Source organism: Podarcis filfolensis, assembly GCF_964270895.1.
Source record: "Podarcis filfolensis genome assembly, chromosome: 2".
Classification (NCBI taxonomy): Eukaryota; Metazoa; Chordata; class Lepidosauria; order Squamata; family Lacertidae; genus Podarcis; species Podarcis filfolensis.
In genome coordinates, this window is record NC_139605.1 from 91,451,249 (window position 1) to 91,470,020 (window position 18,772).

Here is an 18,772-nt window from a genome sequence, read left to right on the forward strand (position 1 = left end):
TCCTTCCCACCCCACCACGAGAGCCCGGGCGCTGGTATAGCATGCTATGCCACTGCCCTTTAGCGCAACAGGGCTTCCCCCCCACTCTCCTCCCTCACAGCCCCCCCCAACTGCTCCAGAGGGTCAGGAGAACCCCCCAGAACAGCATAAAGTGGGAGGAGAGGGGAGGTGGTTTCATCAGGCAAGCACAAACAATTGCACTAATTGAATGGTCTCCCTACAGAACATTTTTTATGTACGCAACAACAGCAGCAAGAATACTTCTCGCTAAATATTGGAAGACACAAGATTTGCCCACCGTGGAAGAATGGCAGATGCAAGTGATAGACTATATGGAGATGGCAGAAATGACCGGCAGAATTCGAGACCTGGGAGAAGAGTTGATGGAAGAGGATTGGAAAAAGTTTAAAGATTATCTACAGAAATATAGTAAATTGTTTGAATGTTAAAATGATGTGGGATCTAAAGGTAACACGGCATTTGGGATATAGTTAAAAGAGCTATGAAAAAAAAGGATTTAAAAAAGAGGGGCAATTAGAGATATAACAAGTGGGAGTATACAATTATAAATGAAAACAAAAAAATTTTTTCCCTGCCAGTAGCACCTTAAAGACCAACTAAGGTGCTACTGGCAGGAAATATTTTTTTTTGTTTTGACTATGGCAGACCAACACGGCTACCTATCTGTAACTGGAATTATAAATGAGATATGAAAGAGGGTTAGAATTTGCTGAATTTGACGGAATAAAGAGGAACACAAAAAAGGGAGATGTGAGGAGGTCAGGAAAGAGGGTTATAGAACCTTGAAATATAAAAGTGGACTCTTTCTCTTTTTCTTTTTTATTAAGTGTGTATTTTTTGGTTTTGTGTGTGGATTTGTCTGTTTTTTATGTGTTGTAAAATTCTAATAAATATCTATTAAAAAAAATGAATGGTCTCCCTAGCACTACTTTGAATACAACCCTTAGTCTTTTGAAGTTGTCACAAGACAACTTCATTGGTTTTGCTGCAAATAACTAAAATGGCTACCCCACTGGGGAAAGACAGAAGAGGATGTCAAGTTCTAAATGTTAGCAACGATGCTTCCAAGCCAGAGCTTAAAACAAAAAGAAAATTATCAGATTTCCCCAAGAATGTAAAAAGCCAGGGAATTAATATGGTTGACATTTATATACCAACAATGTTGTGTGGATGTTTTATGCCTGCATGAGGAGCACAGATCCCACATTGAACAGATACATGGAAGCACCCAGAAAGGTATTTATACCGACAGCAGAAGAGAAATAAATATAAATGCAGATGATGCAAGAGCGTTGTCGTAATTCTTAAAACGGCACTCACAGGAAGTTAAACAGATTTTTAAAAAGACAGAAAGAAAATGTGCATGTCAAAGAGAGAAAGATGACAAAGGAGAACAATATTGTGCTGAAGTGGAGCATATTCAAAGAATACAGTAAAGGGTTTAGTTATATGGGGGGCTGTTTCTAGAAAAAAGGCTAAGGAAATTGCTGAGTCTAGCCCTAGAAAAGGCAATTGCAGTTAGGCAGAGGCAATGCTTTTTTTCTTCCCCCTCACTCTCATTGCTAGGATGTTCTATCGTAAATTGTTTTGAGACACAGAACTATCTTCGCCCGGCTGGTTGTCATTACAATAGGCTGGTTGTACAAAACAACAATGTGGGAAAAGACATGGGAGGAAGCCAAAGGAAGTGATGAAGCAATGTGAAGAAAGAAGAAGCAAGAATTGTTTGCCTCCATGACAGGCAATATTTGCAGATAATTGTTTTTAAGTGTCCCAAAGAGAAGTGAGATGTGGGAAGGGAGCAGCTGTCTAGACCAGACGATGCAGCCACTGTCCTTGCTCGGCCTGGTATTCCTCCTGCCAGGTAAGATGGTTGTTTTTATTTTACCACTTCCAAATTTAATCAAAGGTTAGCTTGCCTGTGAATGAGAGTTGCTAGCTACAACTAATTACAGTGGTACCTCAGTTTACAGACGCTTCAGGTTACAGACTCCGCTAACCCAGACATAGTACCTTGGGTTAAGAACTTTGCTTCAGGATGAGAACAGAAATTGTGCAGCGGCAGTGGGAGGCCCCATTAGCTAAAGTGGTGCTTCAGGTTAAGAACAGTTTCAGGTTAAGAACGAATCTCCAGAACGAATTAAGTTCTTAACCCAAGGTACCACTGTACAGCTTTCATAATGAACGCTGTCTATTATTGCAGGACAACACTGTAGACCATGGGTGAGCAAACTAAGGCCCTGGGCCGGATCCAGCCCAGTTGCTTTCTGGACCCGGCCCGCAGATGGTCTGGGAATTGCCGTGTGGTTCAGCGTGGATCTGATCGTTCGGGCTGCACCATTTCCCCCTCCTCTCCCTCAAACCGCAGTGGCGCCTCCTCCCTCCCTCCTCCTGGCTTCTCCCCGCCCTGCCTAGAGCAGAGAGGAAGGGGGCAGGGCTTTGTTGGTGCCAGCAGCAGCAGCATGAGTGAGCGCTTGAGCTGCCACCATTGTAAGCTGGCTGAATTCGGGGTTTGTTGCTGCCAGTGGCGGAGCTTCACCGGGGGGCGGAGAGCAGCCGCGATAGCACCAAACTGGGATCGCACTGCCGGGTGCGAAGCGCTCCCCCTGCACTACTCTTCCTCCGCCAGTGGTTGCTGCCAGCCCCTCTCCGGAGCCCTTTCGTGCGCCGCTCATCATTCCGCTTCCGCCAGCCCCTGCCGCTTGCAAGACACAGGTAAGTAGCCACCAGGGCTTGTCCATTCATTCATTTCCCCCAAAAAAATTTAGTCCGGCCCCCCACAAGGTTTGAGGGACAGTGGACTGGCCCCCTGCTGAAAAAAGTTTGTTTACCCCTGCTGTAGACTCTGGCGCCAACTGATAGGCTTTCATATTAGAAGTGGGAATGGGGTGGATGCAGAGAGGATGGGAGAAGCTTGAACAGTCACAATTAAGCCATACCTAACTAATCTTACTGGGACGCAGGTGGCGCTGTGAGTTAAACCACAGAGCCTAGGACTTGCTGATCAGAAGGTCGGTGGTTCGAATCCCCGCAACGGGGTGAGTTCCCGTTGCTCGGTCCCAACTCCTGCCAACCTAGCAGTTCGAAAGCACGTCAAAGTGCAAGTAGATAAATAGGTACCGCTCCGGCGGGAAGGTAAACGGCGTTTCCATGCGCTGCTCTGGTTCACCAGAAGCGGCTTAGTCATGCTGGCCACATGACCCAGAAGCTGTACGCCGGCTCCCTCGGCCAATAAAGCGAAATGAGCACCGGAATCCCAGAGTCGGCCACGACTGGACCTAATGGTCAGGGGTCCCTTTACCTTTAACTAATCTTAATGAATAGAGGCAGCTTTATGGTCTGTGGGGCCCTATGCACAGACCTTTGGCGGGAGGCTATCGTTCAGCCAAATAAATGTGACTATGTCAAAATTAGAGGTGTATGAGAAGATAACAATGGAATTTAGGAAAAAGGAGGGGGTGATGATAAAGCCTCTGCACCGAGCCTCCCCACCCTGACCAGCTTTGGAATTTAGACACACACACACACACAGAGAGAGTTGCTGGGGAGAAGAAAGATTGTAACCTAGCCTGCTTCTTTTTGTTCTTCAGGATGTTTCTCTGACTTGACCATCCTCAAGATGCACGCAATCCTGGGAGGATTGGCGTCTGTGGAATGCAGATACGATGAACGGTATAAGGGAAACCCAAAATACTGGTGCAAAGAAATGAGCAAAACATCATGTGACAAAATTGTCGAGACTTCAGGTTCAGAAGAGCCAGTGAGGAAAGGCAGAGTCTCCATCAGAGACAACCATTCATTAAACCAATTCACAGTGACGATTGATGAGCTGACCAACATTGATACTGGCATGTACAAATGTGGCGTGATTGTGCAGGGCGGTTCGGATCTGATGGTTCCAGTCAATGTGACAGGTAGGTTAATGAGTCCCCCTGCTCTGATTTTAGCCCAGGAAGTTGAATCACAGCTGAAGTGATGGTGAGAATAGAGAGAAGGAGAGGACTGCTTTTCCCCATTGGACTGAAGGAGCGTCTCCACCCCCATCATTCTGCCCAGACACTGAGGTCCAGTGCCGAGGGCCTTCTGGCAGTTCCCTCGCTGCAAGAAGCCAAGTTACAGGGAAACCAGGCAGAGGGCCTTCTCAGTAGTGGCACCTGCCTTGTGGAACACCCTCCCACTAGATGTCAAAGAGATAAACAACTACCAGACTTTTAGAAGACATCTGAAGGCAGCCCTGTTTAGGGAAGCTTTTAATGTTTGACGGACTATTGTATTTTAATATTTTGTTGGAAGCCGCCCAGAGTGGCTGGGGAAACGCAGCCAGATGGGTTGGGTATAAATAATAAATTATTATTGTTGTTGTTGTTGTTGTTGTTAATAATAATAATAATCAATAATTGCTGTAGGACAGCCTTCTCCAGCCCTAACATTCAATTGGTTTCATTCAATTGGTTTGATTGTTCTCCAGCAGCCTTCCTTGGTTCTCAGTCCCCAGAGATGGATGGACTACAGTGCTCCAATCCTTGACCTGGCTGGAGATGATGAGGGTCGTTGTCCAACAACATCAGGGGACCCATGCATGATGGGAGCATTAGGGCTGTCCAAGGGACCCAACCGTTTAATGCAGCTTCAGAACATATGGAAATATTAGGCTTCGTCTAAAGTTGTATTAAGCCAAATGTCACCATCAAAACAGGTCACAAGATTCTGTGTTTTTCCTTTCCTCATTCTTTTTTAAAAACTGAAAGTCTAAAGGATTGTTTCTAAGCTGGAAATGAAAGTGTTACTAAGAGTCTCTTCCCATACCTCCATCCAATTTCCTTTGTAGCTTCTGCTTTTTTATGTTTGCCTTCATGCTCAAAATTTCTGGAGAATATGAGCATAGCTGTCAACCGTCCCTTATTTGGCAGGAAAGTCCCTTATCTCAGCGCTGTGTCCCGCTGCTGTCCCTTATTGATGGTGTCCCTTAAATTTCCCGGGTTTCAAAGGAAGCAGCTCCTCTCCCTCCCTCCCTGCCAGCCAGGGAGGCTCCAACTGTGTTGCTTGGCTGCGTTGCTCACCCAATAAGGAGTCTAAGAACAACTGGGGGGTGGAGCTTGCATGCCTTGTGCCGATAAAATCGGCCGCATTGCCTGGGAACTTGCCTTTGCTCAGCGCTTCCCAGCGGAGAGGTGACGGTGGTTTTCCTTGCTGCATCCCCTTTGCTGGGTTGCTGCGCTGTGGGAACCACCACTTGACGCTTTGTTTGGCTGCTGGCTGGGCTTTCTGCCTTTGGCTCGGAGGGGCTCAGAAGCTGAACATACCTGTGCTTGGAAAATGCCTTATTTTGGCTGCTTATTTTCGAGGCTGCTGGTCCCTTATTTTCAAATCTGTAAGTTGACAACTATGAATATGAGTGACCCAGGTAGTATCGTATCTTCATCCCATTAAAGCTCTCTTTTTTCCAGTTAATACCTTCCTTATATTGTTCTTCACCTGATTGAACACATGTTCATTGTCTACAGCTTCTTAAGTAGGAGTCATGTTGGCTTCAGTCAAATCCTATATGTGTTGGCCACTCCTGTATAAACTATAGCCCAGGGGTCAGCAACCTAAGATCCATGGGTCACAAGCAGCCCATGGGGTCGTTTTTTTTTTTAATTAAATTTTTATTAGAGTTTTACAAAAAAGAAAAATAGAGATTTACAGAATAAAAAAGAAACCACAGATAGAAATAAACAATAAAAAAGAAGACACAAAAAATACACGAGAAACATGGGGTCGTTTAACCAGCCCACGAGCCGCCCCCTCAGCAAGTCCCTGTGCACTGCGCTAAACCGTCACAGTGTGGCTCGGGGACTCACTTCCACGGCGTCGGAAATTGCGTCTGCGCAGACGCAGATGCCAGAAATCACAGGCCCATGCACGATCCAGCCCACAGAGGGATCTCCACTGGAGTGAACTGGCTCAGGTGAAGTAAACCTTGCCGACCCCTGCTGTAGGCCATGCAAGATAGAGATTGGAGAATGGATTGTTCTGGAAAGACTGAATGTAGAGGGAAACTTAATCCATTGATGTGAGTGACAGCAAGATTCATCTATTCAGGCTGAGATCAGGTTTATATCACTCACAGACTTACTGTGGAGCAGCCCAGTTTCACACCTTTGTCTTCCATTCTTCTTCTTTCTATATTAGAAACTACCAGAGGACCAGAAGACGCCTTTCACAAGGATATCAGTTCTATCAGGTGCGTGAACTTCCTTCACAGCATGTCCTGGTTTGAGCCACTCTCTCCCTTCTGACTTGTCTATGTGTTCTGCTTCCCAGAGGAACAGAATCATTTATTTATTCGTGAATGAGATTCCATTTATGAACCTCTTTCCCAAAAATATCTGAACGCAATTTCACAGTAAAAACATCAGCAATAAAAACAATAAAGGACAATTCTATATGTAAAAAGCAAACCCAATACAGATGCGGACAGGAATAAAGATCTCCAGTTTTTTTGTTGTTGTTTTTTCCCACCCCCCAAGATCTCCAGTTTAAAGACTGCAATTGAATGTCTGCAATCTCCTGCTACTATATATATATATATATATATATATATATATATATATATATACACACACACACACACACACACACACACACACACACACCTACCTTTGTGCTTACACATGCAGGTTGTGGAGCCCCTGCTAACAAATTGGTACAAGGTGGTAAATCTTAAAATAGTTAATTTAGTGTAACACACAATAAGCTGACATATTCAAAGGAAAACAAAACATTTTCCTATCTGAAATCTTTCCCACCTTCATGCAGTTTTTACTGAGTCTCTTCAGGTAAATGGGAGACACCTAAGAGAAACCTAAGATTAGGGCGAACTGTTCTTGCGCACTGAACAACTTAAAGATAAAGGGACCCCTGACCATTAGGTCCAGTCATAACCGACTCTGGGGTTGTGGCGCTCATCTCGCTTTATTTGCCAAGGGAGCCAGCGTACAGCTTCCGGGTCATCTGGCCAGCATGACTAAGCCGCTTCTGGCGAACCAGAGCAGCGCATGGAAACGCCGTTTACCTTCCTGCCGGAGCGGTACCTATTTATTTGCTTGCACTTTGACGTGCTTTCGAACTGCTGGGTTGGCAGGAGCAGGGACCGAGCAACGGGAGCTCACCCTGTTGTGGGGATTCAAACCGCCAACCTTTTGATCGGCAAGTCCTAGGCTCTGTGGTTTAACCCACAGCGCCACCCGCATCCCGCTTCAGGTAAATGGGAGACACCTAAGAGAAACCTAAGATTAGGGCGAATTGTTCTTGTGCAGTGAACAACTTATAATTAACTAAATGGACTTCTTTATTCAACCTACTCATTTAAATCAGGTATACCTCACATGTTGCTAATAGACCAGGTTAATTAGGTCAAGTTATTCCTTCCTGCATTTCCTGAGAAATTCAGAGTTCAGTCCTTTTCAGCAAAATAGCACCTAGCTGAAAAATAAATCTGTGTGGCTGGAAATGCTCCACTGCCTGGGACTCCATATTATGACATGATAATTAATTCATGCAGCTTAAGATACCCCAGGAACTTAGAGCACAGGTTTTGAATATTTTGGATAATTGTTATATACATAACAGGCAGACAGAAAATCAGAAGACCCTCTTTTTCTTTTCTGTTATTTCTCTTCTTATCTTGCTTTTCTAATGACCTTTAATCCTTGTTTTCTCTCTGTTAATTCAATCTATATTTATGCTTTGCTTTTTTGAAGTCTCCTATCTTGGATTAATGAAGATACACACAGGAAGGTGATGGATGGGAGATGAAGGGCAGAGCAGAGAGGATCTCCCAGGGTGGGAGGCTGAGGGAAAAGGGGGAAGCTCCCCGGTGAGAGATGCGAGGGTTCTCTTTTCCTTGTCTCTTCCTCTTTTTTTCTTCCTTTGCTTTTTTTTTTAAAAAAATATTTTTAATTTTCACAATTTACCAACATTTTAGGATGCTAAACAAAATTCTTACAAATTCAATTTACATTTCCCTCGCCTTGCCTCCCCTCCTTTCTGCGTTTACTTAATTTGTATCTTTTTGTTACTGCATATCCAATTTGAATCTGTTTATTAATTTTCTCTTATCTTCCTATTTGATTATTTCTTACTGCACAGGTTTATATCATCTGGCTAATGTTTTAATTCCTTTGGCATATTCTTGCTTCTTTCCTGTTTATCTTCTTTGGATTAGTTTGTTTGTTTTTTTTGTATTTTATGTTGAAAACTCTCAATAAAAACAAAAAAATCCATAGCACTGTACTTCATGATGCTCTACCCACAGTGATGCTCTATTTAGGCTTTATTTATTAGTCCTTCCTTGCCTCCCCTTCTCCTTATTTCCTTCCCTACAAGCCATGCTTGTTTTTGTTTTCCAGAGTAGTCATGACCCTGAAATAACCCCAGAGCATCTTCTCCAAGAGAAGGGTCACTCTATTTTGGACTAGCTAAAAAGGGTTTCTCAGGAAACCATGATAAAATTTGTAAAATGAGATGAGAGACAGGAAGGAGGAATTTCTTATCCTCCAGGAGGCTTCTTTAGATTATTTGGGTTCTGTCGGTCAAGGGAGACTAGCGGTGGCCAGTCAGCGGTCAGTCCCCGATTGTCATTCTGCACAAATACCTTTTTATTGCTAATGATCACCAGTCCTTACTCTGTGTGGATCTTGAAGGCATAAAGCAGAGGTCAGCAAGCTTTTTCAGCTGTGGGCCAGTCCACCGTCCCTCAGACCATGTGGTGGGCCGGACTATATTTTTTGGGGGAGGAAATGAACGAATTCCTGTGCCCCACAAATAACCCAGAGATGCATTTTAAATAAAACTCATGTAAAAACACGCTGATTCCCGGACCGTCCGCAGGCCGGATTTAGAAAGCGATTGAGCTGCATCCAGGCCCCGGGCCTTAGGTTGCCTACCCCTGGCATAAAGAAAGGGACAGAGTTCGTACAGTAAGCCCCCAACTCAGTAAGCCATGCTTTGTAGCTTCTGGGATCTTGGTGTATGCTATTCAGAGCCACAAAGCTCCTTGTTAGAGGATGGTGGGGGTATTGCATTGTGATCTACTCCAGTGAGGATAATATTCTGTTTCCCCAACGCAGATACCTGGTCTACATGTCCTTCCTGGTTTCAATTGCCTTGAAAGTCCCCATCTTCCTGGGTATAGTCCTTGCAATTATCTGGATGCGCAGTAAGAAGACATAGCCCTCTGAGGAGGTGATGTCAGAAGGACCACTGTGAGAACTATCACTACTTCCTATCCGGACAATGACTCAACCCAACAAGAGAAGAGGAAACAAACTATGCAAGAAGGCATTTTTCTCAGCTTGTTCCGTTGTCATACTGCTGTGTCCTCAACTTCTGCATCTACAAGTACCAGGATCCAAAGAAGCCATCCAGCCTCAAAGTCACTGTGCATTTGTCTACTCTAAAACAGAGATCGGTCACAGTCTTGATTCCCTGGCCCCCTTTTCCTGAAAATCATTTGCATTTTATCAGTTTCACTTGGAAATTTTATTACATGTGTTTGTTTGTTTGTTTGTTTGTTTGTTTGTGCATGCTGGTGGCATGTATATTATAGTAGTCTCCCTATATAATAAAAATGTAAGAATGCTATCATGCACCCCCATAGGAGGATTTGTATTACTATATCACAATCCTGGATTTTCACAAAACCAGGGTGGAGGAAGAGAGGAAAATGAAGGCAGGTTACACAACAACAGTGGCCATGGAATGGGAATGAGAAGGGAGAGACACAGAGAGGAAAAATTATGCTTTAAATCAATGGCAGGAGTTTGAGCAAAGCAGGGGCGGAGGCATACTGAGGGGGAGAGAGTGGCAATTATAAGCAGTGGCAGAGGTTGGCGTAGCGTGAACAGATTAAGACACTGAGGGGAAGTGGCAGTTTAAAACAAGGTTTGAGTACAGTGGTACCTCTGGTTTCATACTTAATTCGTTCCGGAGGTCTGTTCTTAACCTGAAACTGTTCTTAACCTGAAGCACCACTTTAGCTAATGGGGCCTCACACTGCTGCTGCGCCGCCGCTGCACAATTTCTGTTCTCATCCTGAAGCAAAGTTCTTAACCCGAGGTACTATTTCTGGGTTAGCGGAGTCTGTAACCTGAAGCGTATGTAACCTGAAGCGTATGTAACCCGAGGTACCACTGTACAGAGAGAAGGGAGTTTAGAAAGGCTGTTTTCAACTGGGTTTTCTTGATAATTTTAATGTTTTATTTTATATTTTCAAAAACCACTTAGGTTTTCTCATAATCAAAAGTGTGTGTGTGTGTGTGTGTGTGTGTGTGTGTGTGTGTAAAATAAATAAATAAACATTCACCCTGCAAGTTCTTGTGATTTGCTTATGGGGTGTTTATAATCATCCAGTTCAAGGCCAGAGCGTGATGTTCTGCTGCTAGAGGCAAAAACCCAATTGCCATCCCCTGTGACCCCTAACTTCTCGCTGCCACTGGGCACCCACCACCTAGCACTCGCCACTGTTAGATGCATGCCTCCTCCTCCTAGTATTCCACTGCTGTGGCCACATCTCCCCAATGCATATATCAAAAACTGTTATTGCTACATATACTGGCGAGAGCCAGTGTGGTGTAGTGGTTAAGAGTGGTAGACTCGTAATCTGGTGAACCGGGTTCACGTCTCCGCTCCTCCACATGCAGCTGCTGGGTGACCTTGGGCTAGTCACACTTCTTTGAAGTCTCTCAGCCCCACTCACCTCACAGAGTGTTTGTTGTGGGGGAGGAAGGGAAAGGAGAATGTTAGCCGCTTTGAGACTCCTTCGGGTAGTGATAAAGCGGGATATCAAAGCCAAACTCTTCTCTTCTTCTTCTATATAAAATGTTGTGATGATTATAGTCCTTCTATGCACATTTGCAGTTATTCCCAGTGGGGCGATGTGCCTTGATCAGATTGGGCAGTGAGCTGTGTTGGCAAAAAGGAGGAGGTACATTTCCTCAGCTGTCATCACAACCCTGGAGAAGATAAACAAGAGGGGAGTTCAGAGAACCCCCTCATAGTTGGAAAGAATATGTGAGGGTGTCATGAGGACACATGAACAAAAGTAAAACCCTACTAGGATCAGACCAATGGCACATCTAATCCACCCCTGGAGTACTGTGTCTAGTTCTGGATGCCACAATTTAAGAAGGATATTGATAAGGTGGAATGGGTGCAGAGGAGGGCAACCAAAATGATCAAGAGTCTGGAAACCAAGCCTTCCAACGAGCATTTAAAGGAGCTGGTTATGTTTAGCCTAGAAAAGAGGAGACTGAGAGGAGATATGATAGCCATCTTCAAATATCTAAAGGGCTGTCACATGGAAGATGGAGCAGGCTTGTTTTCTCCTGCTCCGTAGGATAGGACTCGAACCAATGGCTTCATCCTACAGAAAAGGAGATTCTGACTAAACACCAGGAAGAACTTTCAGACTGTAAGAGCTGTATAACAGTGGAAAGAGCTAACAGAGCTTTCCTTTACAGTGGTACCTCGGGTTAAGAACTTAATTCGTTCTGGAGGTCCGTTCTTAACCTGAAACTGTTCTTAACCTGAGGTACCACTTTAGCTAATGGTACCTCCCACTGCCACCGCACCGCCACCACACGATTTCTGTTCTCATTCTGAAGCAAAGTTCTTAACCCAAGATAATATTTCTGGGTTAGCGGAGTCTGTAACCTGAAGCGTCTGTAACCCAAGGTACCACTGTAGTTGGAAACAAGGACTTTTCAGTCCTCCACTGACATGTTGTAATATTCTGTAGAAACTGTCATGATCCTACTTCCCCCTATGATTCAAAGGGCAATTCAAGGTGATCAGGCTAGAAAGTGTGTGGGTTTTTTTTAAAGGATAAGATATGTTAATGTAGAATAAGCCTCCTCAATACCTATTAACTATTGTAGTAAAAATGGAACCTCCCTATACAGTGGCAGTATATCCCTGAGTACCTGATGCTGAACAATGAATATTACTTCCATTCCTCCTTGTGAAGAGGCATCTGGCTGCCTGCTCCTGATCCAGTACCATCTAACCAGGCGGAGCATCTGGTATTATTAGAAACATGCTAACTTTTGAACTTTCCAGAGGCATCTGATTGGCCACTCTTGGAAAGAGAGCTTGACGGACACTTGGCCCAATCCATCGAAGCTGCTCTTCCTTTTCCCATTCTGCCTGCGCATGCCATAAAAGCAGAACTACACTAACCACAGTCTTGCGCATCAAACATACAACATAGAAGCCTTCCTATTTCCACTTTTCGAAGCTCTGCCTCATGATCCGCTTCATTTAGCCAGAGATTATTCCAGCAGTTGGATTCCAACACATTGTGGTGCCCCTCTTCCTCCACCGCGAGCTTCCTGGGAGACTTTGGCTACTCTCCAGCTCCCTCTGGCTTGAACAGAGAAAACAGCAGGACCATGAGGCTCTGGAGGACTTTGACGCTCCTGATCTGGGGGCTGCTTCCAGGTAAGGAACATAGAAAGGTGGTCGTTGTGAAGCAAGACTCCATAAAGGGACGTGAGCTGTGTATGGCAATAAAAGGTGGGATCAGAGGCAGGGGAAGGCATGGCTTCCCTGCAGCTCCAGTCTATGCACGCTGCCATAGTTGAAGGACGCTATTGCCAGATTCCTTAACCTGAAACTGTTCTTAACCTGAGGTAGCACTTTATCTAATGGGGCCTCCCGCTGCCGCTGCACGATTTCTGTTCTCATCATGAAGCAAAGTTCTTAACTCGAGGTACTATTTCTGGGTTAGCGGAGTCTGTAACCTGAAGCATCTGTAACCTGAAGCGTCTGTAACCCAAGGTACCACTGTATCTGCCTACTCTGCCTTAGCTGTTGCCTCCACATTATGCTTTCTAATTTTCTTTATGGCTGTCTGGTATACAGGCAACAACCAATTTACGCGCAACAACTGGACCCAAATCGCAGCTACACAGAAGTGGCTGGAAATGGGACGGTATGGCTGGTGGAACAGGGTATAATGGGAAGGAACAAGCTGATGAATGCCCTACCATCGTGCATGATGACCCAGAACGCAAAAATCGGTGGTTGCCTGTACTTTAATAAAAATTAAAAAGCTTTTTCAATGAAAGTCCTGGGTGCCTGCTGATGGCAGTCCTGGCTTCCAGTGACAGGAATGGATTCAAGGGAGTACTCCCAAAATTATCCTTCAGAGGGTGTGCAACCCCATGCAGAACTGATTGAACACTACCTGTCCCATCTGAGCAACAACATTATTAACATTATCTCTTTTCTTCTCTGGGTACTGGTCACACAAACAGCCATTAAGAAATCTCTACCTATGCATCCTTAGTGCCAAGGCCACAGTTCTCATTCGGATACAGGGATGTGTAATTTTATATTTTTCTGCTATACGAGAGGGATATTAGTTGGAGAGGTGGTGCCTCATTCCAGGTTCATTCTGTTTTCCAGGTTGCATGTCTGTTCTGATTGGTCCTGAAGCACTGGGTGGATTTCTAGGCAAGTCTCTTTCTGTGATGTGCAGATATGAATATTGGTATCAGACATATAAAAAATATTGGTGCAAAGGAAGCTCATGGAACAAATGTAGTGTAGTTGTTCAGACTACAGGATCTGAGGAAGAAGTGAAAGCTGGGAGAATGTCAATCAAGGACAATCATACTGATTTGGAATTCACAGTCAGAATGGAGAGCCTCACACAGCAAGATGCTGGGATTTACTGGTGTGGCATAAAGAAAAGAGGCTATGATCCTGGATTCCGTATACATATTACTGTTCTCCCAGGTGAGTCCTGTTTCCAAGCTCTACAGGCAAATCGAAAGCCAAATACAGCTAAAAGGGGAAGAAAACATCAGAGAGGGAATAAGCGTGACCGGGTGGCGCTGTGGGTTAAACCACAGAACCTAGGACTTGCCGATCAGAAGGTCGGCGATTCGAATCCCCGTGACAGGGTTAGCTCCTGTTGCTCAGTCCCTGCTCCTGCCAACCTAGCAGTTCGAAAGCATGTCAAAGTGCAAGTAGATCAATAGGTACCGCTCTGGTGGGAAGGTTAACGGTGTTTCCGTGTGCTAATCTGGTTCGCCAGAAGCAGCTTAGTCATGCTGGCCACATGACCCGGAAGCTGTACGCTGGCTCCCTTGGCCAATAAAGCTAGATGAGCGCCGCAACCCAGAGTCGGCCATGACTGGACCTAATGGTCAGGAGTCCCTTTACCTTTTCCTTATGCACATTAACCCAAAAGGGGCTTACTCCCAGGTAAGTGTGCAAAGACTTGCAAAGATAAGGAGAGGTGCTACTTCTATACTTTAAAAAACAGATAGGAAGTGAATAATTTGATAATTTTTCTCTTTCCAAAAGGATATTATATTGCCCGTTAAGCAGGTAAATAATAATACATGAAACAAGGCTTGCTTTTTGTGGCTACATGATGCAGATGTAAAATTGACATTAGGGAAACCTATGTTTGCAGAATTGTCTCCTGCCACAGATTCCCCTGCAAGCACAGTTGCCTGAATGGACTGGGATAGAGTTCAAAAGCCCAAAGGACATGCCTGCAATGCAGCAGATCCTCAGGTTGACTTTGCAGTAGCCCCATATTAGCCCATGAGGAAACCCATGACAGGTTTTGGATTTCTCCAATCCCAAGTAAAAGTGTCAACTTGGGAGGAAATGTTGTGCTTGGAGGCAGGGAAACAGATCTCCCACTTGACTTACCTGCCCAAGAAGTTGTTTCATGTCACCGGCTTGTTCTAAGGGTGCCTCTGAACCGAACTATGGGGTACAGGGCCAGCCTGCCTATGTGGGCAAGGTGAGGCCATCACCTCAGGTGCCAGATCCAGGCCTGAGGAACTCACTGCCTCCTCTACTATTGCACCCTCCCTGCCCATGCTATGCTCACATTGCTGCCACAGCATCCTCACCACACCCGGGATAGGGGTGCAGCTAAGGCATCACAGCAGGGGCCCAGATCTGGAAAGAGTGGTGGTTGGAGGGGGGGGAGGCAATGAGGCCTTTTGCCTCAAGTGGCAAGACACCCTGGACTGGCCCTGCTTGCCATGGATTGAGGCAACTGAAAAGTCCAAACCAAATATATTTAAAAGTCAAAACCGAACTAAACTGTGTGAGCCCAACAAACCTCATAAAATCTCTGTCGCACTGCAGCAGACATTTTGTTTCTCCTGAGGTGTGCTTCATCACTAGCCTCTCACAAATATGTTCTCACCTTCTTGTTTTTGTTCAGCAACATCGGTTCAGCTGTGTACTTTCTTTACAACAAGTGTGGGTTGAACATACCCAGAACACCCCATGCCTCGCAGCACACCCACATTACACACCCCACAAGCACCCCAAATTCTTCTTCTTTGGCGATCACTTGTACCCAAGTAAGATTGTCTTCCATAAACACGGTTTTAACAGTGAGTCCGTAAGTGACTGTGGAGGCCAATTCTGGATCCACACGTCCTTCCACAGTGGGGACAAAGGTTTCTGGGCAGGAGTTGATCACAGTGAGGGTTTCCTCTTAGCACATTTCTCCCTTTCATCCTGAATTTGAGCATCTTCAAAGCCTATGACACCTTTGGTAAAGGCTGTTCTCCAACTGGAGCGTTCGCAGGCCAGTGTTTCCCAGTTGTCAGTGTTTATACTACATTTTTAAAGATTTGCCTTGAGAGAGTCTTTAAACCTCTTTTGTTGACCACCAGCATTAAGCTTTCCATTTTTTAAGTTTGGAATAGAGAAGTTGCTTTGGAAGACGATCATCAGGCATCTGCACAACATGACCAGTCCAACAAAGCTGATGTTGAAGAATCATTGCTTTGACACTGGTGATCTTTGCTTCTTCCAGTACAAGATACATATCACCAGAAGCAGAGCTGAGGCCATGAGCAGCCAAAAAACACAAACATACCGTTCCAAACACCACAGAACAAGCCCACAGGGATGCTGGTCGCAGGAATGACTCCAGAGACAGACATCAGATACTGCTTCCACCACCTCTCCCATGTTCCTAGGTGTTTGTGGGGCTGTTTGGAGGGCTGCAGGAGAGTTGAGTGTGCTCAGGACCAGCAGGTCTGGGTGGATCCAGATGGGCCTAGCCAATGCCCTGCCGTGGGCTGCATAAACTTCTGTGGCAAATTTCTTAAAAGCAGATCACAGCTTGTTTACTGAAGCTGCCCTCGTGCATTTGGGAGCATGAACTTATTCGCCAGTTCTCTCTTCACATTTTCTGAAGTTCTCGGTCTCTTCAGTGTCTCTCCCACAACTGCTGCTGATACTGTCCATTTCTCGCCCTCTCTGGTCTCCTCCTCAGATCCAGAAGAAACAACAGCAATAAGCAACCAGCCAGACCTTGATCTCTCCCTAAACGCTACTGACAACACGTAAGTCTTGAGATTCCCTCTGTGTAAACACGTGAGATCATTGATATGTGGGCTCAGCAACCTCTAAAAGCTTTTAATGTCTCTTTTTCTCCCCTTCACCCTGCAAGTACAACCCACCTCCGGGCAATATCTCTGAAACTAACCTCCCATGGTTGAGATGTCAAATGCAATGGGAACAAGGGTTTAATCTACCTACATATTAAAAAACACTGTGAAAATGCTTACTCTCGCCATCTAGTGTCACATTTGTATATGGCAAATCACAACACATTAAAACGTTTTATTTGCAGCTGCACAGCTGAATCCAGGATCTCTTTAAAAATTCATTGCCAAATGGAAAAATGAGCTGTGAGATGGAGTGCTAAGTGCATTGGCTAAGTGCTAAGTGCATTGGCTGGCAGACTCTGTATGGTGCCATTACCAAAGGTAAGGCCAGCAAGGCCTGCTATCTGCTATTGGCATGTTGTGTCTGCCAGCAGTAACACTTGGCAACCTATCTCAGTGGCTGGCACAGGCATCATGGCTCGGACATTCAAGTGATGAGTACCAGAACTTTCCCCATCAGGTGGGCAGGGAATACTAATAAATAAGAATAATAATATTAATTCTGTTTCTTTGATGCAGATACCCGATTTATGTGCTTTTCACCTTGAAAACCCTTATCCTCCTGGGTCTGGGCATTGCAATTATCTGGATGCATAGAAGACAATTAGAAGAGATCTTCAGCTGCCATGTGGCAAGAAAATGCTGGACAGCAATCCCATAGCGACCAATGTAACTGTTGTTAAGTTTCTTTACATAATATATTGTGTTTTAGCTAACACTGTTTTGTAACTCTAGTTGACATTAAACTATTTGCGTACCAACCGGCTTCATCTTCCCCCAAAAAGTACAATAAAAGGTATGCCACAGATTGTTTAGATGCTTTCCTTTTAACAATGTTTTAAAAGATGTGGCCAATCTACTGGATTTGCAATCTCAGTAATTTATCTGTAACTTGGATAGTCCATCTGCAGCAAGATTCAGAGAGCTACTTTTCATAGGCAAGTGTGACTTATTGAAATGTTTATTGGAAACTGTCGAGGGAAATGTTTTCTGGCAAATTACCTGTGACCAATATAAGAAGTGAGAATTCCTTGTGGGAAGTTGCAATCTCCATGGGAATTTGACCTTGATATGTTTATTTTGAACCCAACATTTGTCATCATTTGCAGGGATGGCAAATGTCAACAAAGTTCCTTAAAAAGAGAGAGAGAGAGAGAGCTGAACATCATATTGCCATCACTCGGCAAACCAATTTTCTTTTCAGTTTCTCTGTCCCTCAAACTTAAAATAATAAAGTTGGCAACTGACACCAACACTTCAGTATAGTACCTTTTTCTCCTTCTGCACTTTCTTTCAAGATACTCAAAGTTCCCCTCAGGACATTATTCCCTGTGACTAGGGTGCTTATTTTTTTAAAAAGTGGGAATTGCAAACCATGGCAGAAGTTTGGGCAGAGAACAGGGGTCAACACTGAGGCGAAGTGGCAGTTTAAACCAAGGTTTGGGTACAGTAAGAAGGCAGTTTGGGAAAGTTATTTTTTACTAGGTTTTATTGATAACTTAAATGTTCTGTTTTATATTTTGGAAAACCACTTAGATTTTCTAACAATCAACAATACATATTTTTTGTAAAATAAACACGTAAACATTCAGCCTGCAACTTCTTGTGATTTGCTTATGGGGTGTTTATAATTGTACAGTTCATGTCCAGTGCGGGATGTTCTGCTGCTAGAGGCAAAAAACCCAGTGCCACCTCCTGTGACCCCTACTCTTCACTGCCAGTGTTAGATGATCGCCTCCTCCTCCTAGTCTTCCATTGCTGTGGCCACATTCCACCCCACTCCCCATGCATATATCAAATACTGTTATTGTCCCATATAAACTGTCATGATTATTATACCCCTTCAACGTATGTTTGCGCTTGCTCCCAGTGAGGGGATGCCCCTTGATCGGACTGGTCATGGAGGCTAATTTCTCTGAATAAACACATTTTTGTATGCAATTCGAACAATTTTTTGCGAGCAAATTCTCCTAACATAATTCATTCTTCTACGTTATTTTCACTAACGTATTTTCACATTTCCCTCTAATATATACATTTTTGTAAGCACTGTTTGATCAGAGGACTGCAGCACAGAATTCAGAGAAATGTAAATGCTCATTTGTGGACTTTCCAGAGACATTTATCTGACTGGACACCCTCAGAATGCTGAACTTGCAGGTCCAAGCATGGTGCTCCCCATACCCCAACCCATATAAATAAGAGACCAATAAGACTGGTTTTGGGTCAAAACAGGCCACAACTTTATTGAATAAAGATGAAAGAGG

General features: G+C 44.5%; 2 protein-coding genes across 2 annotated transcripts in view; both read left to right on the forward strand.

Annotated features, from left to right (window-relative positions):
- CD300LF (CD300 molecule like family member f) overlaps positions 1-18,772 on the forward strand; it is a 122,008-nt gene that overhangs the window by 68,624 nt on the left and 34,612 nt on the right. The window lies entirely within an intron of this gene.
- On the forward strand, positions 1,392-10,376 carry LOC310755445 (CMRF35-like molecule 5). The gene is made up of 4 exons (XM_083598330.1): positions 1,392-1,885; positions 3,612-3,935; positions 6,196-6,247; positions 9,135-10,376. The coding sequence occupies exons 1-4, from the start codon at positions 1,810-1,812 to the stop codon at positions 9,235-9,237; spliced, it is 555 nt and encodes a 184-aa protein (XP_083454456.1). The 5' UTR covers positions 1,392-1,809; the 3' UTR covers positions 9,238-10,376.

Excerpts from the sequence above, each read along its gene's own strand:
- LOC310755445 (XM_083598330.1), top strand. The coding sequence starts at position 1,810 with ATGTGGGAAGGGAGCAGCTGTCTAGACCAGACGATGCAGCCACTGTCC. Across the intron at positions 3,936-6,195 it reads GGTTCCAGTCAATGTGACAG|AAACTACCAGAGGACCAGAA; the intron begins GTAGGTTAATGA and ends TTTCTATATTAG. Across the intron at positions 6,248-9,134 it reads AAGGATATCAGTTCTATCAG|ATACCTGGTCTACATGTCCT; the intron begins GTGCGTGAACTT and ends TCCCCAACGCAG.